General features: G+C 41.9%; 1 protein-coding gene across 3 annotated transcripts in view; it reads left to right on the forward strand.

Annotated features, from left to right (window-relative positions):
• Positions 1–742: 742 nt before the first annotated feature.
• lrrc45 (leucine rich repeat containing 45) overlaps positions 743–26,826 on the forward strand; it is a 47,671-nt gene continuing 21,587 nt past the window's right edge. Inside the window, exons 1-10 of one of the 3 annotated variants that reach the window (XM_039739396.1) lie at positions 743–1,020; positions 4,570–4,654; positions 5,643–5,881; positions 9,657–9,718; positions 10,207–10,277; positions 10,408–10,586; positions 14,668–14,796; positions 20,221–20,333; positions 21,619–21,677; positions 23,958–24,035. In XM_039739396.1, coding sequence (XP_039595330.1) covers positions 5,650–5,881; positions 9,657–9,718; positions 10,207–10,277; positions 10,408–10,586; positions 14,668–14,796; positions 20,221–20,333; positions 21,619–21,677; positions 23,958–24,035 — 923 coding nt within the window. In that variant the 5' untranslated portion in view covers positions 743–1,020; positions 4,570–4,654; positions 5,643–5,649. Of the gene's footprint in view, positions 1,021–3,450; positions 3,749–4,010; positions 4,172–4,569; positions 4,655–5,642; positions 5,882–9,656; positions 9,719–10,206; positions 10,278–10,407; positions 10,587–14,667; positions 14,797–20,220; positions 20,334–21,618; positions 21,678–23,957; positions 24,036–26,826 lie in introns of those variants that run through there. The other 2 variants (XM_039739397.1, XM_039739395.1) reach the window with 2 other exon arrangements.

Here is a 26,826-nt window from a genome sequence, read left to right on the forward strand (position 1 = left end):
CAGCTTCAGACCCAAGCAGAAATAACGAATGCGAAGAATGCAAAAGCCTTTACAACATTTATTCACCTTTTATGATATGAAAAGGGTCGAATGGCAGGGCGCAGCGTTCCAAAGATGCAAACACCTTTTTTTAACTAACATTATACAGTACAATACAGAATAGACATACGTAAAGAAACACACAATGTTCCAGTATTACTAAGTAAACGACACAGCAGTTTTCCCCAGGAATCGCAACACACTGGCCCGGTGCAGCACGCGATTCATCTAATTTGATGTCCGAGAAAACGTTTATGTGCACAGTCGCCTAGAGGCTGACGGACGGACTGTAAAAGCTGCTTTTAACTAAGGGGTTAACGGATTTTGCGCTACCCCTGTATTTTTTTTTTATCTAGCGTCACACACTTCAGCATCCATAAGACGAAGGCAGATACGAACGGCTGTTCAGGGGTCTTATGTCATCTCGTGTTTTCTGAAAGTCTCTCACTGCCCTTCTCTCAAATAATCTCAATGCTTCTCAAAGGACACGTTGGTCTGGCGGTAGTAACTAGTCTCCGCCCACCAAGCTGCCACTAAGCGATCTAGTCCCCGCCTACCAAGCTGCCCCTCAGCTATCTAGTCTCCGCCCACCACGCTGCCGCTCGGCGCTCTAGTTCCCGCCCACAATGTTGCCACTCCGCTATCTAATCCCCGCCCAGTCTTCGGCTACTAATGCTTTTAGCCCCGCCCATCACGTGAAGCGCTCGCCGAACGCTGCGTTCCCGCCCAGCCCGCCTGTACTGTACCCTGAGCAGTTAGTTTATAACGCTGTAATGAATGGATTTAAAAAATATATATTTTAATAGCCCACCACATATTTTGATATTTAGAGGGCTAAAAGGGTCAATTTAAGTTGGGGAGGGGTTAGCCCGATACTCTCTAACCACCTCCGAATCCCTGAATTTCGCACCTTGGCTGGAAGAACTTGTAATGGCTTGTACTGAACGGGAAGTGGCACTGAGGCGAAAGCTGGACGTTAAGGTAAGTGTTGTTTGTTTGTTTGTTTTTAAATGTAAAATGTCATTCAAGTATTGCATGAGACCTATCGACGATATCTGGTTCGAACAATTCGGATGAGGCGTTTCCTCTTCACTGCTAAATCCCGGCACACCGCCAAACGACCGCCTGCCTGCCTGCTCTGCTGCTTTACTCGGCCTCACCCTGGCAGTGGCAGGTTTAAAAATGGAATACGTGGCCCACAGACTGCCGTTTGAAGCACAACCCAAATGGACGGGTTTTAACCCAACGAGGGGTCGTAGGGCGTGGAGACGAAGCTCACCCGAGCATCATGGGGCGCAAGGCAGGCTAGAAAAATCCATATTTTCTTAAACCGAATTGACTGTACGCGTAGGGATTACACGCAGGCCAATGCAAGTTTCAGCTCCAGCACAATTTAGCTGGATTGGGTGAACTAAATTGAACTTCTCTTAATAGGTTTGGTTTAGCTCAAGAAAGTAGAGAGCTGTTGTCTGCCGTGATGAAACTGCACTGATCCCTTTAGTTCAATTTATTCACGTCAAGTTTATAGTCACGTACACCCAGTACAGTGAAATTCACGCTTCCTTAGAGCTGCTAATAAAAGTACAATACAAGAAATAAAGATAAATCACTTCTCACAATTTCTGCCACAAAAGCTCTGTGCAAGTAAAATCATCAAGTGTCCATTTTCACTGCTTGATATAAATATGACACCACCTGCCATCACAGAGAAGAAAATGATTCTCTTGTAATGTAGGGTGTGCAAGAAAACTGACACATTATGAAAACCGTAGCAGCCTTACTAATAGCTGCCTGTCAGTCAAGTCCCACCATTTGACTTTCACTTCAGTGGTATAAAGGAGTGTGAACCCTAAAGAGACTATTGCTACATTTTGCCATTAAAGGAAAATAAGTGTAAAAAAAAAATACAAGAATAACCCCTTGCTCAAGTCTTTTGATGACACTGGGAAGTATTAAAACATAATCTGGGGGATAACTTGCCCACCAGTGTGACACCCTGACATGTGATTGGTGGTCCTATGTTAATGACATTTGTTTGCGCACATCCATCCATATTCTGTTAATATTACAGGAAACGGATGGCGGCACGACGGTCACACGTGCCCACAAGTGTGCGTGACACCAAGCATGCAGCTTGTCACCAAATATGAGAGGAACATGCATACTTCATACGGAAAGTGACTGTGCTGGGGTCTGAGCCCACCGTCAGGCAGTGGTGTTAACCACTATGGCAACAGGTCATTCTGCCCCAGAAAGTATTTCTGTTTGCTCATTAATTTGTCTCTGTGTATTTATTTAGATAGATAGATACTTTATTAATCCCAAAGGGGAAATTCACATAATCCAGCAGCAGTATACTGATAAAAAAAACAATATTAAATAGTAATAAAAATGAAAAAAATTAAAATAAAATTAATGTTAGCATTTACTCCCCGGGGTGGAATTGAAGAGTCGCATAGTGTGGGGGAGGAACGATCTCCTCAGTCTGTCGGTGGAACAGGACGGTGACAAAAGTCTGTCACTGAAGCTACTCCTCTGCCTGGAGATGATCCTGTTCAGTGGATGTAGTGGATTATTCATGATTGACAGGAGTTTGCTTAATGCCCGTCGCTCTGCCACAGATGTTAAACTGTCCAACTTTAATCCTACAATGGAGCCTGCCTTCTTAACAAGTTTGTCCACGTTCACATCCAGGGACTCCGTTAAACTGTGGCGCAGCTATACCTCTCCCCCAGGGCCGCCTTAACGTATGGGCACAATGGGTAGTGGCGGGGGGCTGCAGGAGCTTAGGGGTCCACAATGCTTCTGATGGCCCCGTATGTTTCAGTTATCAAAACGGGGACCTCAGTGCACTACTTTTCCCGGGGGCTAAGATGCTGTCAAGTGGGCTACCCCAATAACGGAGGTCAGAGCCGCCTCTGAAAAATGCACTTAAAACAGGACCCCAATTTAACATTGCCATATTCGGCATTTTCACACATTTAAAGTTTTTTTGGATGCTTCTGTTGACGTAGATAAGCTCTTGTCTGAAGAAGACTTTTAAGACCACTTCCACACAATAACTAAAAGTGATTCGATCCTGAATTTTTTCCTGCTGTTTTGTCTTCTTTATTTTGACCCCTCACATAATTGTGCGACTGATCCAAATCTGTCTATCCTGAATGTGTCCACTGCTAAAAATGAATACAAAATTTTGCCAGACAGAGGCAAACTAATAGATGCCGCTTGCTGCTCCGCTTCAGGCAGGACGTATGAGAAACCAAGAAACGAAAGAGGAGAGCTGTTTGGTTTGAGCGCTTTTGTCAATTCCTTGCCGGTGTTCTGTATTTCGCAACGTTTAACCCATAGGACTAGAGACACGACAGGTCCAGAGACGTCGCCAGCTTCAGTACTTATTAGGGACTCAGTCCTCGATCTCTGACGTTACCGCACTGTTGACAAGCGTTAATAGAGAGCTGTACGGGAGGAATCGCGGGCTGGGGTCTCAAAGAACGGGAACTAGAAGCTTAACAGTCGCTTACAGAAACACGTGTTTAGGGATCATGATACGTATTTGCATATTGTTCGTTTCATTTTCATTCAGAAGTGGGCTTCTCACACAGCAGCGAGCGACACTGTAAACCTGAACGTGAGCTGCTACGGACATCCCCGTCACTCAGTAGTGGAAAACAATCGGTCTGAAAATAGATGAACAGAGCCGCCCGAACAGGTGGAAAAAGAATGTATTTGTTCATTAAATATATACAAATCTCAAATATATATAGATAAATAGTTTAGGGGGGGGGGGGTTCACCAAAATATTCTACTTGGCGTGAAAGTGAAACGTGAATCCTGATACGTCCCCAAAGCCACGTGACTTTCTGTTAATAAACTTCGCATTGACATACGGGTATTGTCGTTTTACTGCAGTTAGATTTCCGCTCAATCGTTAGAAGAGAACTACGATTCCCGAAATGCATTTCTTTTCCTGGTTACTTTTATGACGGCTCCTCTGCGAGTCAGTGGTAACGGCAATAACTGAACTGCACACTCGAGCTGGGTGGTGAAATCGAAAAAGCTTTTTATTAAATGGTTAGAAGCCGATAGCAGTCATGCGAAACAGAGCGTGGCGTGTATTCGTGTGCAGTTCGTGGTAAGTCGTGTTTAATTGTTAACGGCGTATGGTTTGCAAGACGCTTTCCGTTTTGCACTTTTTTGACAGAATAGTGATGGCGCTGTCAGGAATTTACAAAAGACCCGCTTTAGGATTATCGGTCACAAGGATCCTTTGAAACGTTAAAGTTTGCAGCGATAGTAAAGCGAAAGCTTTTCTTTATATTTAATTCATTTCCTTGGGAATATTCAGCCGTAGCTGCTTGGTTGAACAGTAGAGCAGCACTGATTTTTGTTTCCTTTTTGTGCGAGATGAAGTTCACACAGCCTTTTACTGAGGCGCAGACATTAACTCCATTGTGGATGTCCGTTAGACTTCAGGGTGAAGACATTGCAGATCTGTTAGCCGCTTTTCATCTTTGTTTTTTTTTTTTCTAGACATTTTCCTTAAAACTAGTGAGGATGAACATAGTGCGGCTTTGAGTCTGGGGTGTGCTAAAGTGACCAGTGGATGACTTCCAAGGTAAGGAGACTTCACATGGTACAACTTTCAAAGGGACACAACGGTTGAAGGGGTCGCCTCGAAATGTGTTATGGACCCGTGGCTTTTTACGGCTGTGTGACATGGTGTGCTGTATGTCCGGTGTACCTAGGAGGTATACCCTGTGGTATGCGCCGTTATTTGAAAAGAAACAAAACAAAAGAAAGTAAAAACAGAGATTATATAATATACACAAAATATAAAGCCAAGTAAGTGCATTAGGCAGTGTATCACATCACTTCAATGTGGCCACACACATACACACACGTCATTTCTGACTGACATTTTGTACATTATGTGTGTATTAGTTCAATTTGGTTGATTTCAGTAACATATAGTAGTTCTCTGAGTTGTCTCATTTATACTTACTCACCTGCAAGTCGATTTTTTCAAAGTGACGTACAAAATAATTTGTATTGTAGACTTTATTGTCCCAGAAATTTGTTTGTAGCAGAAAAGTACAAAACATGAGGCATTGTTACACAGATTTAAGAAAATAAACCAAGGTACAAAAACTGAAAACTGGTGATATATATACTGCCAGCCCACCTGTAGGAACTGCACACCGTTTTATGAAACACGACTTGGTGTGCATTCCAAATGAATTTTGCTGAAGCAGACACTATAGAAAGGTAAAAGAATGATTTTTCTCCAAATTTGGTGTTTAATCGAAATTGGCAAATGTAAAGAAAGGTCTTTTATGGAACAGCAGAGGTGCTTAGCAGCACAATCGAAAACCCAGCCAAAAATTAGCACAAGAACACAACAGACAAAAAATCCAAAGACAACAAGAAAAAGAGGGGACTCTACGTGAGCCCAGATGTCAAAGGAAGGCAGAAAGGCGGTAGGGGCCGTGCCCCATGTCTTCTCTTAACAGGGAAAATGGCAAATTAACACAAAGAAATTAAAAAGCAAATCGCGATCAGACGTGTTTCCCTTCACTTGTCTCTGTGCTGCTCTTGTTTAAAAGGTGGAAGATGGAGGACTTCAAGAAGGCGTACCTTCGACTGTGTAAGGAAAATGATCTGGAGCCGCAGGAAGCTGTTCTCAACCAGCTCCATGATGTTCGGGCCTCAAGTGGCAGTTGCAAGCTGGACCTTGCAACGCGGAGTCTCTCTGTTGACACCTGTGCTGTGCTCAGCAAAGTCCTACATGATGATGTTTTGTTTACCGAGCTCATTCTGAGTGACTGTATGCTCAGCGAGGAAGGTATGAAAATGTTGCTTCATTGTCATCCTCATGCTGTAATAAATATTAGAGATGCTGCCTTCTTTCTGATGCATTCTTGAATGGATGGCATGTTTGGCACATACTCGTGACAAAGAAGTTCTGTTCATTTGTATAGCTGAGGTCTGATCATTTAGTCGGTGAGCACTAAGCGACCACAGACAAAGAATCGTGACGGCAGTGCGGACTACTCAATGTTAACACAATGTGTTTGTTAGTTTCACTAGCATTACAGAACGTCATGGAATAGGGACCTCCTCCCTCCTTGACGTATTTTACCATTCTTTTACCCTAGGTTTTCATAGCCATATTTATTAAGTGTGTATTGACAACATGATACTTTTTTTCTTCACCTTTCATGCAATGAAACCAAAAACACATACTAGTTTGATATTCAATCTGTACATGTTAAACAGAACATAATGATGGCGTTGATGGCGAAGAAGCTGAGGCTGCCATACAAGGCCATATTTGCACGACCCATTCTTGACCTTAGTTGGAGTTAGTGAAGAAATCCAATCCAAAGTCTGTCTTGTTTATCTTGTATATAAACGTGTACACGTGGAAGTGTGTGTGTCTGTTCGGCCCGGAAGTGAGCGGTGGAGTCGGGGTAAGGGCTCTACCTCCGAGGATACGCAAGTGAGGCCAGCACGTTGGCGAAACGAAACCGCCAAGGAAAGTCACTCGCTTAGCCACTAATGCACAGGCGATGTGAGCACATCGGTAAAACAAGTCCACCAAGGAGAGCGCTGCCCAGAGCAGTTCCTTTCAATCACCTGACATCTCTACGTTTCAGTTTTTTTTTTTTTCCTGACGATTTCAATAGTTTTTAGGACCCCGGGCTTACACCGCTAGTATTAATTATTCATTTAAATATACAGTACGTCCAGCTTATGCACAATATTCAGGCACAGTGTGACAGACTGACTTTTTTTCTGGTGCTCTTCATATTTCTACAGTTTAGAAGCCAAGTTTGTTTTCTGAATATGGTGAGTCTGCAGTTTAATAAGTTTGTGTTTCCTTTCTGCATAATAGAGTAGTAACATAAACAAAGCCTAAGGCCACTGCGTCATCATTGATGATCTACACATTACAAAAAGCAAAATAAGAGCCACACCAACATGTTGTGTATAACGTGATACAGAAAAACAATGGGATCAAACTGATGTTGAATTTTAAACTCCTACACGCCACACTCTCTAAATGTCCATTTTTTTTTTCTTTTTCTTTTAAAATGCTGTTTTCTACTAATTGAAATTATGTGTTAATCAACTCCCCACAGCCATGAACTGGGCAGGTAGTTTAGAAATTGGATGGATGAGCCTATTTTGTTTCAACAGTTTGTTTTTTCATCTGTGCAAATAATTTTTTCTAATAAACTGCTGTGTGGCATTAAAATGAAAAGCCACCCTAATGCACGTTTATTAACTCAGTTTCAAAACTTGTGTAAGTCGTTTTGTGATGTTTAAATGTAGCCTTAATTCTGCCATAAAGGCAGTGATGAAAGCATCACAACCTTACCTAAAGCCAGTGGCACATTACACGACTTCTAGTCGGAGGGACTGTCAAACTTGAGGACTGCCAAGTGCTGATCTGGTCACCTTAGAATGTCCGATTACATGACTGGAAATCGCATGGCTTTACACAGCTCTGTAATGCCTTTCCAGCACAGTTTCACATTTCCAGATTATGGCGAGCTCACGGCAATAACGTACTGCGTGGCAGACTCCCGTGTTGTTCAGATGCTTTGTAGGAACAGCGTGTTCATCCCCAGTCTCTGCATCAAATGACCGGCAGTCACAGGAGCACATCACAACAAAATGAAAACGTTCTTTGGTGGGCCTTTTGGGCTGCCTACTAAAAGGAGAAGGTCAGCACTTGAATAATGAAGAGCAGTTAAGTTTTATTTTGAGTTTGTGTCCTCCTGGACAGTGGATGTGGTGAAAAGCAATCTCAACAATCCGATCCAAGAAACATCAAAAGACAATTATTGGTTTGTTCAAATAACAGAATGCAAACTGAGACCTTCACTTTTTTCATTATCTAATCCCCACTAGTGCAGTTTAGTGTCAAGCAGAGACCGTGAATACCTTGCTGGCACTCGGTGTAAGGCAGGAGACAATCCGGCACAGAGTGCCTTTTGATCACAGTCAGAAAGAAGCATATTGACTGATTTTTTTTACATTTTTTTAAAATTTATATATACACAGTCATATAAAAAAGTTTGGGAACCCCTCTTAATTCTTTGGATTTTTGTTTCTCATTAGCCTTTGATGAGTGTCTGGACTCTGGATGGAGGTATTTGTGACCAATTCTTCATACAAAATCTCTCCAGTTCAGTTCAATTTGATGGCTGCCGAGCATGGACAGCCTGCTTCAAATCATACCACAGATTTTCGATGATATTCAAGTCAGGGGACTGTGACGGCCATTCCAGAACATTGTACACCTCCCTCTGCATGAATGCCTTTGTAGATTTCTTGTTGGAATATCCAACCTCTGCGTAATTTCAACTTTGTGACTGATGCTTGAACATTATCCTGAAGAATCTGTTGATATTGGATTGAATTCATCAACCCTTAACTTTAACGAGGGCCCCAGTCCCTGAACTGGCCACACAGCCCCACAGCATGATGGAACCTCCACCAAATTTGACAGTAGGTAGCAGGTGTTTTTCTTGGAATGCTGTGTTAATCCACCATGCAAAGCGCATTTTGTTATGACCAAATAACTCCATTTTTGTCTCATCAGTCCAAAGCACTTTGTTCCAAAATGAATCTGGCTTGTCTAAATGAGCATTTGCATACAACAAGTGACTCTGTTTGTGGCGTGAGTGCAGAAAGGGCTTCTTTCTCATCACCCTGCCATACAGATGTTCAAATGTGCAAATTGCGCTGAATTGTAGAACGATGTACAGATACACCATCTGCAGCGAGATGTTCTTGCAGGTCTTTGGAGGTGAACTGTTGGTTGTCTGTAACCATTCTCACAATCCTGCGCATATTCCACTCCTGTATTTTTCTTGGCCTGCCAGACCTGCTGGGTTTAACAGAAACTGTGCCTGTGGCCTTCCATTTCCTGATTCCATTCCTTACAGTTGAAACTGACAGTTTAAACCTCTGAGATAGCTTTTGTAGCCTTCCCCTAAACCAGGAGACTGAACAATCTTTGTTTTCAGATCTTTTGAGAGTTGCTTTGAGGATCCCATGCTGTCTGTCACTCTTCAGAGGAGAGTCAAAGGGAAGCACAACTTGATTGACCCCTTAAATAACCTTTGACCACTCATGATTGGACACTCCTGTCTATGAAGTTCAAGGCTTAACAAGCTAATCCAACCAAGTAATCAGCATTGAGCAGTGACAGGCATTCAAATCAGCAAAATGACAAGGGGACCCACATTTGTGCACAGCCAGTTTTTCACATTTGATTTAACTTCATACAACTAAGTACTGCGTCACTAAAAATCTTTGTTCGGAAAACACATCAGTACTCGGATGTTCCTAGGAAACGAAGGACATGCCACTGGTATCTTTTTTTTTGTTGAGAGTCAATTATTATGCAGGCTGAGAGGGGTCCCCAAACTTTTTCATATGACTGCATATTATATATAATATACAAGTTGAATATTTCTTTGAAGTATTTGGCCTTGACTCAAATTTGAAGCCAAAAGGTAGATTAAAATACCGAGGCCTGGAAAAGTTTGTTGTCTGGCATCAAATGTGCGAGTGGACGCTCTTAATATGTCTGTCCTTTGCAGGTGTTAAACTGCTGGCGCATGGACTTTGCTCAAACACAACTGTGAAAACTCTGGACTTGAAGGTAAGTTGGGCCCCTGGGACTTAATGAGAAAAGCACTCCTGACTGCTCCCTAGAAACAGATGCACGCTGTCTTGGTAATTTATGAAAGCCTTGCTAAGGGTGGAAAACCACTTTTGGAGCCTCCCCTAACCTTGTGTTTCACGTCTTCATTTTGATTTCAGATTTCCCTTCTTTAAAATACTTTTTTATTTATATATATATAAATAGTTTTTACGTTTTTCCTTTTAGATAGGCCCTTAACCTGGAGTTACTCCATCCCGAGTATGACATTAATCTGCATCTAGCACTGCAAGCAGGTCCTCCAACTTTCAGGGAAAACTTGGGGGTTGGTGGCAGGGTTGGCACTCCAGCCACCTTTAAAACCTGCGCAGCAACACACTATCAGCACATATGGTGTTTTGAAAAATGTTTTCAGGCCCCAAAATTATTTTTTCATTTTATTTAGGTTTTAATCTTATATATATTTTATTTTTTTTCCCCCCTTTTAGGGTAATAACATCCGAGCGGCAGGAGCAGAGGCCCTTGGAAAATTACTACTACATAATAAGTCACTTAAGTGGTAAGTCACTTTTCCTTTTTAAGTAATGCAAACATGATGGCAGTTTGCTGCTGTAATGGTTTAATAATAATTAATTATCAGGTATGTTTATTGTGTGTGTATTTTGGTTTCCTTTTATTTTAATTTGCAGCTTGACTTTAGAGTGGAATGCTCTGGGGATATCGGAAGAGTCCTTCTCTCTTTTTTGTGAAGGCCTGGGTTCCAATCAAGTTCTTAAACGGCTAGATCTCCGAAACAACCAAATTAACCACCAGGGAGCTGGAGATTTGGCATTGGCGCTTAAGAGGAATCATACACTCCAAGGGCTCGGTGAGTATGAAGTCCTAGGCTGGTCTTGGTCTGGAGTGATGTAATAGCAGTCCACTTATGGCCTTTTGAGAGATTGGCTCCAATTTACAGGTAGGGTGTACGTTAGAATAGTTCTGCTGGAAGAAGTTTTAGAGCATCAGAACGATTTTGACGAGAACACCCTAACAAAACTCCCCAGTCCTATTTGTCTGATTTTTTTTTCCAGAATAGCACTGAGTCGAGTTTTGAAAGGCCCTAAAGTAGTACTAACCAACATATTTGGTAATTCATTCAATGTGTCTGTGGTTCTGTCTGTAAAGAAAAACTTGAAGGCCAACTTCTCAACGGAGAAACACTGGCTGGATCTCCTCACCTTGAGGATGTCATCTTACACAAGAAGGAAACCTAGATTACATGATTACCCTTATGACGTCTCAGCACAGTTTAAGGTTTCCAAGATGTCACTGTATTGATGTAATACTTGATAGCACTGGTGACCGTGCAAATATTTTGCAAGTTAGAGTTGCGCTTCAGTCTCCGCTCATCCTTTTCCTATTCTGTTCTGGTATGAGAAACACAAGAGAGACACTGGATAGACAAACCCCTCTTCTGCTTGCACAGTCCAGAACACTCCCTTTTTCTTCTTCCATTTCAACCACATTTTGTGTATTTTGCTTTTATCTAAACACTCATTGGTTGTCCGCTCTTAAACCCACATCTGCAGTTAATGAAAAAATCGGAGCTGTTTGATTTTGTTAGTGAAGTCGTACACTGGTCTGACCGAGTTGCTGGGGACATCACGTTACACAACTGGTAATGAGTGCACTGTGACCGACCCCAGCTTACGTTCATGAAGTCTATGAGTAAAACGTTTGCAGTGTGACAGGGTCTCGGTGTCTGTGTGAATCTTGCTTGTAATGCATTTCCATCTGTGACCCACCCTGTGTTCTTGTCCCATCGAGCAGATTCTGGATGTTGGGCCCGACTCATCGGTGATCTCGGATATTTCTGTTTACGTGTTGTTGCTACCATCAGCGTCCTTCTGCTTCCTCCAGTTATGCCCTGCTTGTTGAAAAGTTTTAGAAATGCGTTTGAGTCCAAGGGAAACAAGAGCAGGAAATGACTGACCGTGTTGAATTGTTTTAAAGCAACAATGCCCAAGCAGTGTCCTTGTATGAGGTGTGGTGAGGAGATGGTGTTAATTATTGGATGGCAAGCAGTAAATTTTGTGGTACATTTTTAATAAAAGAGATGTGCAAAAGGCATATTGTGCCTAGCAGTGTCTGAAAGCTTTTGAAATCCTCAATGACTAACAAGAGAAAATCAGATTGACTCTTGTAGATTTCAGATCTTTATGTTATTTTGCTTGTGTCCGCCTGTGCTCGATATAAACAATGGTTGCCACAACTATATATCCCTCCACAACGATAGTGAGGAATCCATGTTCCTGGCAGAGTTTTGGTCTTAGGCTTCTCTTCAAGTCTTCAGTTCTTCAATGTGACCAGTTATCGACTGGAGTTTGACGTTCCAGTTTAGCTGGTCATCTGTTGGCTCGTTTCACATCTCATTTCTGTTTGGCTGCCATTTAATTGCAGAAACAAAGCAATTCAGAGGACTAAATCCTTAAAAACAGGGCTATTAAAATGAACGGAAAAGGGGTTAATTAGCAGTGAAAACTGCTCATTGATTAGGAAAAGGGTCAGAATGAAAACTTGCAGCTGCTGCGGCCCACCAGGACTGGAATTAGACACCCTTGCCTTAGAACAACAAAGACAACTTATGACAAACCACAGAGCACATTACCCGAAGAACAGCAGCAGCAAGTCTTGCACCTCGACAGTGAACGAAAAGCAAATCGCACCGACAACCTTTCTGAAGAGCAGTGGCAAACTGCCAGACAACAAGAACCATTACGATGGAAGAACTACAGGGATTCCATAACACTGACAACTCAAAACAAGATACTCCCTTTATATTACGGAGTAGGCCATTCCCTGTTCGTTTAGCATACTGTGTGACTCTCGCCAGGTCACAAGGACAAACGTTTAATAACATCTGGAGTTTATTTGTTAGGCCTAGCTTTTACTCATGGCTGCATGTTCTCAACGTGTCTGCGTGGTGTGACAGATTAGGGGCTTTCTCGCACCCTTGTACCCTCAGACCACTCGTCAGACACCAGATAAAAAGTCCAATTATTATTTATTATAATAATAATGTGCACAAAGTGCGCTCCTCTACATAATTCTCAAATAATCAAATAAACAATAACAATCCTCCAAACTCCCAGACGCTTAGCCACCCTGCCTCCCAACTCGCTCGTCCATCTGGAATTTCCCACAGTCCTTTATACTCCTTGACCCGGAAGTGTTTCTGAGCCCTCAGTCCATGTGATTATCCAACACTTCCGGGTCGGGTAATTTTCTCTTTTTCTTCAGCCCGGAAGTATATCATTTCTTCCGTTTCCGCGATTGTGAATTACTTCCGGGCTATAAGGAAAGTATAAGTCCCTGGGCCTCCCTGCAGTGTCCTCTGGTGGCCCCCATGGTATCCAGCAAGGCTGTGGTGGAAAAACTCCCAAGTTCCATGATGCCCTGCTGGAATTCGGGGCCCTTCCATGCTGCAGGGATGGCTCCATCTGGCGGTTTGGGGTTGTTGGCCAGGATACACGGCCAGCAATCCCTCACAGTGGGTTTCCTTAATTGTCTCTGGCGTGTGTGTGCCCTGCGGTGGGCTGGCGTCCTGCCCGGGGTTTGTTCCTGCCTTGCGCCCTGTGTTGGCTGGGATTGGCTCAAGCAGACCCCTGTGACCCTGTAGTTAGGATAGAGCGGGTTGGATAATGACTGACAGTTGTACACTACATGTTCCAGAGTTACGTCGAAACCTGGGTTGAACGTACAACTACTTGTGGGTTACACACAAGGGAATATTTTCACTGACAATAACGTTTATGCAATTAATTGTTTTCCGACAATTCTAGACACTTCACACATACTGACTTACATGTGCCGTGCATTTCCCTTCTTATCGAATGTGATCTATTTACCTGTTCATGTCACACTTTGTATTGTAAATATTCATTCTGTTGTGACTATAATAACATCCCATACTAATCACGCGACTATTCTAATATTGAGTCCTCTCACCAGTCGCTACTTATTCAAATAATCTGCTTTGTTCCTGTTAACGTGTGATGTTCTTCTCTCCCTCGTCATCATTTCATTAACACTTTTATTCTTGCAGATTTTTCGCAAGCACGATTTGCTATTATCCTGTAGAATTCTTCTTATAGTTGAGCTGTGTGTGTAGGCTCCATCCAGCCTTATTAATTTAAACTCCCTCCATCCAGCCTCAAGCCTTCTCAGTCCTGTTCAAGTTCACAGGGGCTTCATGCCCTGCGGAGCAGGAGTCGGCCCTGTGCTGCGCACATTCTGACCCACCCAGAGTGTCATATGGTGACGACTCATAGTTTTCAGTCAGTGTGACACGCACGTCTTTGGCATGTAGAGGAAAACCAACGCAAGCAATGCCACAGCTGGAACTTGAATGTAGAAATCTGGAACGTTGAGGCCTTGGCACAAACACCTGTGTAATTCACATTCATACATAGAATTGAAATTTAGTGCTTTGCTACTTTGGTAAAAAAATGAGTTGTTCTAATAAAAGTGAATCTAAAACGTAGACGCAAGAGGCCATTATTATTGTATTAAATTGAGCGATGCCCAGTGCAGTTAGGGGCTGTGCCACTTTCTAAATGAGTGCGTTGTATTTTTAAAAGTGGATTTCTAGCTGTGTAAATGAGCCCACTTCCTTAAAACGAGAGTAACTTGCCTTGTGCTCATAAGAAAAGCCCCAAGTTCGTGTAACTGACAAAGTTTTGCAAGCCTGTATTCATGCACTCTTAGGTAGTTGTATTCTCATTAAAGTTTCTCCGAGACAATCCCAATCGGGTGTTTCTGTACGGAGTATTCCATAGGCCCTGTAAGTGTGTTCATCCATGGAAAGAAACTCCACTTTCTTCACTGTAATGAAGCTGTTCTTTAGCAAGTCTGCATTTATACGAGCTAAAAATGCTGGGCCATTTTTTCCCCCCTATTTTGTGCAGATATTCGCTGGAATAACATTGGACTTCTAGGAGGACGTTCGTTACTAGAAGCTCTGCAGCAGAACAAGACCCTCTTTGAACTGGAGATGGCCGGAAACAACATTGCCAGCGATACACTTAAAGCAGTCGGTAAGGCCGGCGGTGTGGGTTAATTGGGGGCTTCTTTCAGCGTTTTCCTTTGGTTCAAAAGAATGGTCATTCGTGGCCAATCCTTTGTTAAAATGTCGTCATTTGAGATGTTTCATGCTTCATTAAAAACAGAAAGTAGGGAACACTTCCCAGTACTTTTTGTAACTATGGAATCCTGATACTGTGAAGGCAGAAAGCTATGGTGGTGTGTGTGTGTGTCTACTGAGTTTCATTGGAATAAAATGAAATCCACTGCCTGAATTTGGTGTCTTGTTGATGAGTAGCTTTGAGGATGTTTGTTCTTTATACTTTATCTTTTACTTTATCTAGTGAGGGCTTTAGCTCAACGAAGGGACCAGGTTCATTGCAGAAGGGTCGTTCGGTTCAATATGCTGCCACAGCTTTGGCAAAAATAACCTCAACACCCACAAAATACAATCATGAAATAAATAGTAAACGTACAGGGTGTCCCTAAAGTCTGGACACACAGGCAAAATGCATATTTTCAATAATAAATATGAACATTTTATTTAATTAGAATATTATGAATTAATAACCTCTTCAATGTGATTTCCACCATTTGTGATGCAAAGTTCGATGCACTTTGTGAGATTCACCCGATGCATTAGCTCCACATTTCCATCAGCTTGAGCACATTCGTTTATGATGTGTTTCCTCCGATGTCTCGTATCTTTCATTTTTTTTTTTTTATACCTTCTCCTTTAGCATACCCCAGAAAAAGAAGTCAAGGGGCCTAAGCTCAGTTCTTTTTCTTTTTTCGACAAACTCCTATTTAATCTGTGGGGCAAAAAAAAATATATAGTAATAAATAGTGCTATTTCCTATGTGTGCACACTTTAGGCACACCCTGTATACTGCATCTTTTATTAAGCTAGGGGGCTTCACCATCTGCTCTCTTCACTCCCCACGCCAGTGCTACATGTGAAGGGGGGGGGCTGAACGCATCCAGAGGAGACGCAGCCGCTCCACGAACCCCCTCTTAAACGGTGATACATTGGGAAACGAGTAACAGTTGTTTTTTTACCTCCTCTTTCCTCAATCAGCTGCTAGCTTGCTGCTGCCGTGCCGCGTGATCCGCATTTCGTGCGGCGCTTCAAACATTTACAGCACCTGAATATTCAATCTCTGTTCTGTTATTTCACCAAGTAATATTTTTCAGTTTGCTAATGCGATCTTTACTCATTTTTTGAGACTTTCGAATTTTCCTACTTCCATTATCTCTAACCTGATCTGCATGTGTCTCACGGATCTGAAGGTTGTAAGTATGACATGACTTGTCCGTCTCGTGGGAAGTGAAAGTCTCTCTCTCTCTCGCTCTGTTTCTCTCTCTCTCTCTTTCTCTCTCTCTCTCTCTCTTTCTCTCTCTCTCTCTCTCTCTCTCTCTCTCTCTCTCTCTCTCTGTCTGTCTTCAAAAGATCACGTCTCGTCGCAGGAAAAAAGTCTCGTATTGTTGCAAGATTTTTTTTTATAACAGAGAGACATTCTCTTATCATATACTCGTGTTCGGTATTGCCTGGGAAAATGGAAAACTTCTATGAATACTGGCAGAGAGAATGTTAAAGTAGCGGCCCATACAGGCTCACGTTCTCTTGCAATTCAATTCAGAGCAGCTTTATTGGTGTGACAAGTGTCGAGATCTTTTGTCAAAGCAGAGACCCTTACGGTGCTAACAAGAATAAAAGATAAGAAGAAATGCAGAAAATGACAATAATACAGTAATTGTATTTATTTTACAATGCCATAACTGTACAATTTATTCTATATGAGTATTGTGAAAGAATGAATCTCAATACACTGGAAAGGTTTGGGGCAGCCACCCGGATATTGTCCCTGGCTGCACAAGGTTTAAAGAAAACAAGTTGTTGTCAGGTTGAATTCCAGGATTGAACTGACGAGGTTTTGGAAAATGACGACTTTATAAGCCATGGACTGGAAGTGATGTCCTTCTGGGCACCAGAACTGGCAGTGATGTTAAATCGGGCAGGTTTTCCCATATTTGGTCTGTAGAGATAACAGAGGTAGGTTTAGTGCACCCCGTCACCGCCTGGCCTGGTGGGTAATTACCTCCACTTAGTCCACTCCACTCCTTCCTAGTTGCACATGTGTGTGACAGTATATTAAAAAACATAAACTCTCACATGTCATATTACTTTATGCTATTTTGGACCCATTTTGCTTTCTTCTCTCAGAGCACACTTGAGTAAGCACTTGTCACCAGAAGTGACAGCCCACAGGGGTTTTCGTCTGTGACTTGACCTGACGAGTTAAAAACCAATACGATTTGGACCGAGTACTGAATTTCAAGGAGTGTCAATGATATTGCCTTAATTTTATTAATATAATAATGTCATCTGACGATCAATTAATTGCAAAATAGATCATATCGGGTGCTTTTACGCTGTCGGGGAGCTGATCCACTTTTAGCCTTGAGCAGTGAAGGCTACACAGAGACATACATTCCGGTCTTCAGAATTTCCAAAGGCATCAGTAAAGAAGATCAAGTGGAATTTCTGCAGTTACGTAGTGCGTCGCAAACTCGAGGGCACAAGGTGTGAATTAAAGTGAATAATTCAAGATGGACGCCAGAAAACATTCCTTCATGCAGAGGGTGTTGGGAATTTAACCAAGCTACCGGGTTATGTGTTAGAAGCAGTGACCCTGAATCGCTTTATAAAGGACCTGGATGAGATATCACAAAAGACTTGACTATTTCACCGAGCAGACATTCTGGATGGATTGAATGGCCATCTGTTGTTAAAGTTTATTGTGCTCCGCCGTATGAATGCCTTAAGTATGTTACATTTTCCAAATGCCTTCTATTCTCCTTGTCCGTTCTCGTGTAGGCTGCAGTGGCTGAAGTGCAAACTCGCTGCTCATGCTGCATGCTAATTTTCAGAAGGAGTGTAGCTGGGGAAATAATTGAGGGTGCTTCTGATATGTTGTGAGACGTGAAGTTTTGGTGGAGTGTAGCTCAAAAAGCAATATGAACCGTTCTGACAAGTGCAGTCTCATTGACACTTAAAAACATTTGTCACTAGGGATGGTTTTAATGTGGCTTTACATTTTGCTCTTTCCGTGGCAGCCTTTGTCAATTGTGCAAATATCAGCCAAACGTGAAAATGCTGTTCATTTGTCCAGCATTCCAGCTGAGGTTGTGCTTTGACTTCAGCTCTTCTCATATCTTGATCGCCAGCCTCTCGGTGTCCGGCGAGTGAGCTGCTTCCCCGGCTCTTGTTGTGTCCACGTAGAGCTGTTCTCTCCCGTCGGGCTGTCTAGTGTGAACGGTCCACATGGACGCTGAGTTGGCAGGAGCTTGGACTTGAACCTGTGCACCATTTTAAAATGTGCAGGAGTGGGTGGTGCTTCATGTTGCTGTCGGAAGTGGATGAAGTCTGCAGGAAATGAAGTGCTGTTGTATCCTCTCTTATAAATTGTTTAAATGTAAATCCTGCAGATATGTCATAAACTGTTAAATCTATGCATCCATTTTCAAACCTGAGTGCTTAAGCAAGTTCAGAGTCTTGGGTCTATGAAAAATAACACTGCAAAAATAACGTGATAGATATACACTCGGCTTTATTAGTAAGAACCAGAAGGCTCATGGGACAACTGACAATAAGTCAATTAATGCCATAAGCTATTATAACTGAACAGCAGAATCCTGTACCTTGTTGTAAACGACATGCAAAAGCATGACATGGATTTCAAACTCCCTTAATCCAACTCAGGGTCATGGGGGCCAACACTTATCTCAGCAGCAGTTGGGCGCAAGGAGGGGAAAGACCCCTGCAGAGGACGGCAGTCTGTCACAAGGCACATACAAGCAGGCGCCATGTCTGCCGACACTGCCAGCTAATCTAATCTGGAAGCCTTTTGGAATGTGGTAGGAAAAGCCGACTTCTCAAAGGAGAACTGAGAGGCACGGGGAGGACATGCAGACTCCACACAAACGATAAGCAGATGCAGAATGGTAGAACTGTGCCGCTGCACCATTGTGCTGTCCTCGCCGTCAGAAATGAAATAATAATGAGTTTATTATTACTGTGAAAGATGGTGGAAAGTAACACAGAAACGGATTAATAAGTGGAAACATATACTTGGATCTTTGTTGTTTATTGCACCAAGTAAATCGAAAAATTGCTGTCAGTGTTTTGTTTTTTTTTTTTTCTTTTTTTGGTATTGTCCGCACATGACCAACATGAACCCTCTCGCGTCACTGCTCCACTTCCGTTTATATCCACATTGTGGTCTGCTTTATAGTTATCTACTTAAACAGAAAGATTTTCAAACTTGTGTTCATTCATAGATAAGCAGACTTTAAAATACCCGTTAAAAAAAAAAAACGTTTTGTCGTATACTCGTAGGATTATTTAACTTTATATATTGTAGCAGAAATGTAAAAAAAAATCATATTTGCTAAATAAGTTTATAGCTTTAAAGGATCATTCCCTGCATTTTTCAAGTCAAAGATTGTTTTTCACAACCATGATATATATGCAATTGTCATTGAAAATTGCATTCTTAAGTTTTTTATACATTTTAAAAAGTATATAGCCAGTCCTGACACAGGACGCCCAGAAAACAAAAGCCTAGTGAAGAAGTGAGTGTGTGTTTCAGGCCCACAGTTTGTGTGCACAAGACTCTGAAGCAGTGAGACGGCACCGCTGACCGCTGCGCCACATCCTGATGGCCTTGTTCTATTGGACTGAGTCCTCATTTTGGACGACGTCTACTTGATTTCACTAAGCGCTGCTTCTGCTGTGCTCCAGACGCCAGTGCAAACATTTTGTTTCTTGCATGCTTTGATTATAGCCGTGTAACCACCCAGCCATGCGTTATGCTGCATACGTCTGTAGAATGGCTGTAATTGATTTTTACACTTTTATTTATTTATTTATTGGATGTGTTTTGTTTTTGCTTTTTAACCTCTAATCTCAAATTGTGTGGCTTTTTGGCAGGCACTTTAATTATAAGTCAGATTGCTGTCAATTGTGATATCTCTTTACACAGTATCCGTTTTCAGAAAGGTTATTGTCATACAAAATAAAATAACATGGCCTTATTTTCAAGTTTTATTTCCAGTCCTTGACCGGAGGTGTTATTGGTCAGATGTGAGCGGCTTTTCTCCTTCCCACAGGCATTCTCAGACAAACTGCCTTCAAGTATCAGCGGGGTCTCTCATTTCCGAACTCTGGCACCCATTATAAGCATTACTCAATGGGGCTAATCTTCTGTAAGCGGAAGGATAACTCTCTAAAAAGGAAAATAAAAGTGCTTATCCGTATGTTGACAGCAAATGTCCTATATTATGGACTGTTTTTCTGGTTTTCAGTTTTTTTTTTTTATGATTTTTCAGGTATAAAGTTAGAAATGAGACTTTAATACCTGTTTTTTTTTTTCCAGAGCAATCAGTTCGCCACAACTCTGAACGTCAGTGTGTCGTTAAGGAGAGCCAAAGCAGGACGCATGTGCTCAGCCGGGAGATCCAGTGTTTGAAAGATGAAAAAGGAAAACAAGTAAGAACTTCACTAGCTGAGCTGGCTTTGTTTTGTATATTCTGTTGTAGGCCCACCTGCAGCCGGCAGAGCTTGCATTGATTTTATTCTATCGGGCTACTTGGAGTAGACATTCACGGGTGTACTGAGGGCGGAAAGTGGCGTGATCTGAACTTAAACGTTTACAGTGGATCGCTGGTCTTCATTAACTACACTGGCATGGCCAGCTGAGCTGACCTGAATGTGAATCAGTCACCAATAAATTAGCTCACGCATATGTAAGACTTTCACTGTACTCTGTACATGTAGTAATAATAATAAGTTTTATTTATGTAGCGCCTTTCATACACTCAAGGATACTTTACAATTCAACACACACATTAACAAGACAGTAGAAATTACATATATGAAAAAGAATGTGGTTTTAACAGAAGTTTGAAATTAGTAATAGATTTTTCCTTGCGAAGGCTGAGAGGGAGAGAATTCCAAATTTTAGGGGCTATCACTCTGAAAACTCTGCCACCCATAGTTACTAACCTGTATTTAGGTACAGTGAGTAACTTAACGTCCAATGATTGTAATGCCCGGGTAGGAGTGTAAGGAAGCAGCAGCTCCCATGAAGGGCTTTAAAGGTGAGAAGAAGAAGAATTTTATATTTGATTCTGGAAGAAACTGGTAAGCAATGTAAATCATAGAGGAAGGGAGTGATGTGAGAATTGTGACATTAACGGCCCTGTAAACCGAGAAATCCAGTCTGTTCAGGGAGATCTTTGAAGTTCTGACTGGTGGTAAGGGAAGTGTGCCCTGCTGTCATTACTCAAGATGCTTTGTTGTTTGCCTTCTTTGGCTGAACGCCCTTTTTTTTAGATGATTTGGCACAAACATAAGGACGTATTTACACTACTAGGTCTTGACGCCTCAATTGGTGAAGAAATCCAAGCTGATGTCCATAATGTTCACATGGTCTAAATGTGGCTTAAGTGTTTAGACTACTATGCATATTTAGCTTATTTTCACAAAAATGTTCTTGAGCAAAAATACAATATGACTGATTAAACTTAGGAGATCAGTTCAGTACCACATACACAAAGAGCCCGTATCAGATCCGAAAAAGTCAGATACGTTTTAGTTTTATAAGATGACATCTAAATCCAATCTGTGTCAAGTATGTGGGGAAAACAGGAATCTGATCACTTAAGTAATAAGTCATGTAAATGCAGCCATACTACTACACGAAAGAAGAGCAATGCTATGATGTGAACACAAGTCACTGACTTTGGTTTGTACGCTTATTTGTCCTTTGCAGTTCTTGAATCTAATGGAAGTCATTGATAAACAGCGAGACGACATGAGCAGGAGTAGCAGGTCTGTGATTTATATTCTGAGTGCTTTTTTCAAACCGTGCTTGTCGGCACTTAACAACATTAAAATGATGGTTCGTACTTTGTCATCTTTATTATATGCAAATATAAAGGACCGTAAATACTTCAGTAAGCATCTGTGTTTACCCATCTTTGTACAATTTAAAGCCAGGAATTGGTTGTTTTCCTATGCACAAGTTTTCTTTGACTGGTTATTAAGTGTTTTTTGTTTATTTTTTGCTATAGAATTAAGTGTATTTAGAACTAACAAACTCTTCATCATAGAAATATTTGAGATTCTGATATTTTTTAATCATTTAAAAGTGGTTATTCTAAACCCTGATTAACCAGTTCTACCTCTGCCATTACACATTTTGGATAGAAGTTTTCTTCACTACTTCATCCTGTTCATAGTGCAGTGTATGCTGGAGCGCACCCCCTCTACATCCACCCCTTGAATGGGGTCCGCACATAGAGGCTCTTTGGTGTAATGAAAATGAATAATTGGTTCGTTGGCTTTGCTGATGTTAAGTTCCAGACCGTGCTTTCAAGACCAAGAAGCAAAGTTTTCCAGCTGACTCGTATATTTTGTATTTTCTCCCTTTTATCAGTAAATCCTATAAATCCAGAATCATCTGAGAATTTCGGCAAATGACATGACCTGGTGTCATATTTATAATCTGAGATGTACAGAGTAAAGAAAAATGGGAGACGGGACTGTTCCTGGTGGTGCTCCAGTGTTGCTCGCATCCACGTCAGAGAAACACAGTTCTCGAATCTCACAAACTGTGGTTTACTACCCGGGACCCCAGAGGCTCATCTACCTGTGTATCTCTGAGCGTACCCCTTAACAGGGATAGCTGGATAGCACTGAAGGCAGTGTAGAAATCAAAAAACTTAATCCTCACTGTTCTGCCAGCTTGGTCCAGATCAGAGTAGGCCTTGTGGAGCAGATAGATAATTGCATCCTCCATTCCAAGCTTTGTCTGATTGGCAAACTGCAGTGGATCTAGGTGGTCTACCATAAGAGGACTCCAATTGTCCAGGGCCATGGTATGAGACGTAAGTGCCATTGGTCTGTAGTCATTAGGTGAAGAGGTGCCTGCCTTAGTTGGACCAGGAACTCTGCAGGATGTTTTACACAGCAGCAGCACTTTATGGAGACTGAACAGGTGACAGAGTCTATCACAAAGGTGTTCAGCACAGTAAGAACCATAAGAACTTAAAGGCTGACTCCATTTGGTCCTGCAGCTTTTCCTCTGTGTCACTTTCTTAGTTGTCTCCTTACTTAATTTAGGACACCCCATATTGATGGTCAACAGTAGACTCATCTCTGTCCACAGTGTGGGGGGGACTGTGGCACAATCATCACATAAAAATGAGAGAGAACATGTTTTTTACTTTATTGCAATGGAATTCTGATCGAGGTAGCTCTAATACATTCGAGTTCAAACTGTATGACCAAGGTGGTGATCACGATCAAAGGCAACGGGTGTAAAACTACTGATCACTAGCAGATATTCAGAAATTGTAAAAAGTTATAAATGAATTCATCGGGCGGCACGGTGGCGCAGTGGGTAGCGCTGCTGCCTCGCAGTTAGGAGGCTTGGGTTCACTTCCCGGGTCCTCCCTGCGTGGAGTTTGCATGTTCTTCCCGTGTCTGCGTGGGTTTCCTCCCACAGTCCAAAGACATGCAGGTTAGGTGGATTGGCGATTCTAAATTGGGTTTGGTGTGTGGCTGTGGCTGTGTGGCGTCCTGCCCGGGGTTTGTTCCTGCCTTGCGCCCTGTGTTGACTGGGATTGGCTCCAGCAGACCCACGTGACCCTGTGTTCGGATTCAACGGGTTGGAAAATGGATGGATGGATGAATTCACACTTTTATGTGCAGGGTTCATAAGCAGGTATTACACAATCTTAAAACTGCACCATTAATGAAAAATGAAATATTTTATTGTATGATGCAGTAAGTGCTTAAAGGTATAAACTCATCAGTGAGACTGAATTTCACTACTGTATATCGCACTTGTGAAAAGTAAAATTACAATTGGAAATGTATGATGAAACATTTATAAGTTGGTGACCCTGTTCTCCTGTTCTAAGCCTATGTGAATTACAGAATGGCCTCCGTTAACACATAACAAACAAAATCTCCAAGAAAACTTTGTATGAACTTTAAAAGTGAATGGCTTATATTCTGTGATTCCTAAGGCCCAAAGCTGTTAATGTTTTTTTTTTTCCTTTACTGCTCTCATATATTTTATTTATTTATTTATTTTAAAACCAGAACATGCGCAACACGCATTGGCCAGCTTCAAGAAGCCCTGAATGAAAGAAGTTCTGCCGTGAATTCTCTCCGAGCAAAGTGAGGTTATATTTAAATAGATAAATGTTACTACATAATTATTTTGCATCATTTTTTTTAAACTTTTCAATTTGAAAAGTAAAGTCTAATTAAAATGAAGATGTATTGTATTGTAGATTTTAGTTCTGTGATTTGAGATTTGTGAAAGAAACTTTTCTTGTTTAATAGCTCGATATCAATTGAATTTGAGCTTGAAACGACATGAAACGTGCAGTATAAAGCTTTATGGGCACAGTGATGTTGCGGCCAAAACCCGAAGTTCAGCCAGTTCCCAGATTGGTTGGCCGTTTTGTCCGTGAGGTGTGGCCAAAGTCTGAATTACTAGAAATGACCAGTGTGTATGCTACTTTGGCCGGCAATTGTGCGAAGTGGCGAGAACTCCCTGGCCAAAATCCGATGCGCTGATGTAAGACTGTCCGCTCAAGGTGTGAAGATGCTTAAAGATTTCAGATGCAGATTCAGAAGTGAGTTTTCCATTCTGCACGAGTAACTGCTCAAGGCGGGTCTTGTTCAGAAAGCGGACGCCACTTGAGACGGCCTTCCCCTCGCCCAAACACTAACATTAAAGTCAGTAAAATAGGTCCCTGATGTTCAGTCACTATTTTAGGGCTAACATAACAGAAACGTGAAACCTACTTATATACCTAATCTTAATTATTGTGAAACAACCAAGTGGCGTTCGCTTTCTGAACAAGAGCTGCCAAGGCTACACTCGATGCGATTGCACTAAGTGCACAAAAGATCACTGCTCGTGCCTTTTTCCCGAAATCGAGGTAAAGATCAGAGATTGGGCGGTCAATTTACAGCGACATTGGCCTCTCCCCGATTTGGCCATAACATATACACTTCAATGTGTCTGGGAGCTTATGAAATATAAAGATTTTATGGCATAGCTTGATATTAAGAAGAGAGTGAGGACGTTTTCAGGACATCTTCAGTCTTTAAAACAAAGGTAGCATTTGAAAGGTGATTAAAACCCCCTTATAGTCAAGCAAAGAAACTCATTTTTTGCATAGATCAGTCACAGTGTATTAAAGGTAAACCTCCTGTTGAAACTGCCTTGCTGTTGGTCTCTGATTGTTTGTCACAGTATACACTTGAAAGGGAAAGCATTCATGTAGAAGTAATCAATAAGGGGGCTGTTGTAGAAACCCAAATCCTAGAATAATACCAAGAAAGTCAACATATACTGAAAGTAACATTTTATTAAAAAAAAAAAAATAAATGAGTGTTAGGAAACAAGTTATACAAAAAGAAAAGAACACGGCACAAAACAAAGAAAGTAAAAATAACCCCAGTGCCGTTCAGCGTGTTCGTGAACAGGATGAATCACCCGGTCTGTCAGGTGCTGTGGGTGCTACACTTCCCAACCTCTGCACATCCAACACCATTTATTCTCGTGTCACATTTCTCTCTCTCCAAAACTATGGCCCCTTTACCTCCTTCCGGATGAGCTCTCCCCAAACTCCATTCCTTCTAGCATCCAACATCAGTTTTGTGCTCACGTTGGCTCTCAGTTTGCAACATGGAGATCAGCGTAGTCACGGGTGTCCAGCTCTGGTCCTGGTGGGCCGCACAGACTGCAGGCTTTCATTCTAACCCTTTTCCTAATCAGTGAGCAGGTTTCGCTGCTAATTAACTTTTTACCCTTCACTTTAATAGCTCTGTTTTTAAGGATTCAGTGCTCTGAATTGATTCTTTTCATCATTAAATGGCAGACAAACAGAAGTGAGATGTGAAACGAGCCGACAGATGACCAGCTAAATTGGGGCTTCAAATTCCAACCAGGTTCTTAATGAGAAGCAGGTTCTTGCTGTTAATTAAACTCGTTATTTAATTCCATGGCTTGTTGCTGCTCTCATTCGGCTACAGCAGCCATTTCCAAAAGTTGATTTTTCTATTTATTTTAAGAACATCGTCAAAATGTTTTGGTGACCTGAGGCATCAACCTTACTGAGACCTACACCCTTCTTTATTTCCACATGTTGTGTGATGGGCCCAGGTTAGCTGGTCATGTGGAGGCCCGTTTTGTGTCTCATTATTATTTGGCTGCTAATTAAGGAAAAAGAAACAACAACAAAGGGGTCTGAGTCAAGCTAATTTAAACTAAGGCAACAGAAGTTAATTAGCAGCTAAAACTGGTCACTAATAAAGAAGATGGTTAGAATGAAAACCTGCAGCCCTCCTGGACCGGAGTGCGACACCCCTGGTAGGAGATCAATATCTGTTCACCTTAATTTTAAAACGGTCAGGTCAAAATTTGAAAAACCTCAGAGTGCTGCTTACTGCTAACTGGTAACTCATGCCATGGATCTGTTGCTTTTTGTGTGAATAGATGCGTTCAGATGTTTGTGTGGAACCTTTAACCTTGTGTTCCTGTTTCAAAGTAATAGCTGGTGCCGGTAGTCAATGCTGCTGCCTCGCTGATAAAGCATCCTGGGTTTGAATGCTGTGCACATTCAGTGTCTGTGTAGAGTTTGCACATTATCCAACTGTGTACATGAGTTTTCCTCTGGGTACACCAGTTTACATCCCACATCCACAAAGACATACAGGTTAGGTTGACTGGCAATGCAAAATTAGTCAATGGGTGTGTGCATGAGTGGGCCAATAATACCAGAATAAATGCTGGACATCTGTGACCCTGAATTAAATCCATGACTTGAGCATGAGAATGCTATGTTATCATGTCATGCCTTAATATTTTATTGGTCAAACTGAAAATATTTAACTGCTTCAGTCATCCCTCGTAACTCGTACCCCACAAGTCAAGAATCAGTCTTGTTGTTTG

This window comes from Polypterus senegalus, chromosome 17 (assembly GCF_016835505.1).
Source record: "Polypterus senegalus isolate Bchr_013 chromosome 17, ASM1683550v1, whole genome shotgun sequence".
Taxonomy (NCBI): Eukaryota; Metazoa; Chordata; class Cladistia; order Polypteriformes; family Polypteridae; genus Polypterus; species Polypterus senegalus.